Consider the following 1,512-nt stretch of genomic DNA (forward strand, 5'->3'; position numbering starts at 1 on the left):
ACCATATTTTTACACTAAAAAGTCAATCTTGGTACTATTTACTTTACCCTTTATTTTGTCTTTATCGTTAAAACTCAAAGTTTTCAACCCATTTTAATTAGTTTTCCTTTTTATTTAAGTATAATTTTTTTTAAATATTTTCAACAAATTATGGATTTTATTTAAAATCTCATTAAGATAAATAACTACAAATATCAAATTTTAATTTAAAAATTATAATAACCTACATAGAAATACATTATTGCATTAATTTTAAGGACTTCAATAAAAAACCGAAAACCAACCAGGTTTCAATCAAAGAACGTTGATAAATAGCTACCACATCCAAAGTCACTCTTTTTTATTATTATTTCAGAATCCTGGTTTCATTTGGAAATATGATTCCTACCCTAACAAGGAAATTCGCGTGTATATATATATATATAGGTGGGTAGGTGGATTATGATTCATAGCTCAAGTAATTCACGTATTAATTCGCTTTCGGAAGAACTAGAAATAGCGTACTAATTAATTCCATCTCTCAGCTTCTTAGTTTCTTCTTAATTTTCTTAAATTTCTTTTTGTGATCCACCGATGGAAAGTGAAAGTGATCGGCAAGTGGTGGGATACCATTGCCAAGTGAGGCACTTGGAGGTTTTTGAACCTGACAACGAGTTGCCGCGCACCCAGTTCTTGCTGGTTGTCAGGGCCATAATATTTTCAAGTCAGCCTGCAGCCTTGTACTCCGAGGACGAGGACGACGGTGAACACTACGAAGGAACCTACTCCGAGGAACTCGAACTCGATTTATTGATGGATGAAGACAAGTCAAGGGCTGCCCTAGCTGAAGCTTTAGTTTCTTTCCTGCATGTCCCTCCTCAGATTTGCCACTCCGTGGTGGAAAAAATAGTACAAGAATCCCTAGTCGCTGAAACTGATTCTAGACCTTATAGTGATGGCATGTTTGTTCATATGGCAGCGTTCATCACTGTTGTTGTTGATGATGTATTTGAAGGCTTGGTGACGGATGACCCTAAATTTGTGCCTGCAAGTAAGTCATCGATCGAGAAGCTAGAGAGGGCCAGGGTGGAAGTATCTGCGGCGTGTTCGGTTTGCATGGAGGAGATGGAGGTTGGTTCGCAAGCAATTCGCATGCCCTGCTCGCATCTTTACCATAAGGATTGCATTGTTGAGTGGTTGGAGAAAAGCAGGGTTTGCCCACTGTGCCGCTTCGCCATGCCTTCCGAAATAAGAACAAAAAATTAAGTGATTAATTTGGCCACCGAGGGCTTTTAGTTCATGGTTCACTCGACATGCATTTGTTTTGTTTTGATGTTAATTTGTGCAATTTATCTGAAAGTTTGATGCGTTGGTTGTTCCTTTAGTTGCGGTATCCTTTTCTTATTGCTGAAACCATATCTATCTGTTTTCCAATAATATATACTTACGATATCAGAAGAGTGAATGCCACTGCCTATAATCTTATCAGTTTCATGCCATTTGTTCATGTTAAATTACTCGACCTTGAAGTTA

General features: G+C 37.4%; 1 protein-coding gene across 1 annotated transcript; it reads left to right on the forward strand.

The window, feature by feature from the left end:
- The first annotated feature begins 573 nt into the window (after window positions 1–573).
- Window positions 574–1,245, forward strand: LOC126602848 (E3 ubiquitin ligase BIG BROTHER-related-like). The gene has a single exon (XM_050269691.1). It carries the CDS (start codon window positions 574–576, stop codon window positions 1,243–1,245), a length of 672 nt encoding a protein of 223 aa, XP_050125648.1.
- The last annotated feature ends 267 nt before the right edge of the window (window positions 1,246–1,512 follow it).

This window comes from Malus sylvestris, chromosome 2 (genome assembly GCF_916048215.2).
Source record: "Malus sylvestris chromosome 2, drMalSylv7.2, whole genome shotgun sequence".
NCBI lineage: Eukaryota > Viridiplantae > Streptophyta > Magnoliopsida > Rosales > Rosaceae > Malus > Malus sylvestris.

Coding starts and splice junctions, on each gene's coding strand:
- LOC126602848 (XM_050269691.1), top strand. CDS start 574: ATGGAAAGTGAAAGTGATCGGCAAGTGGTGGGATACCATTGCCAAGTG.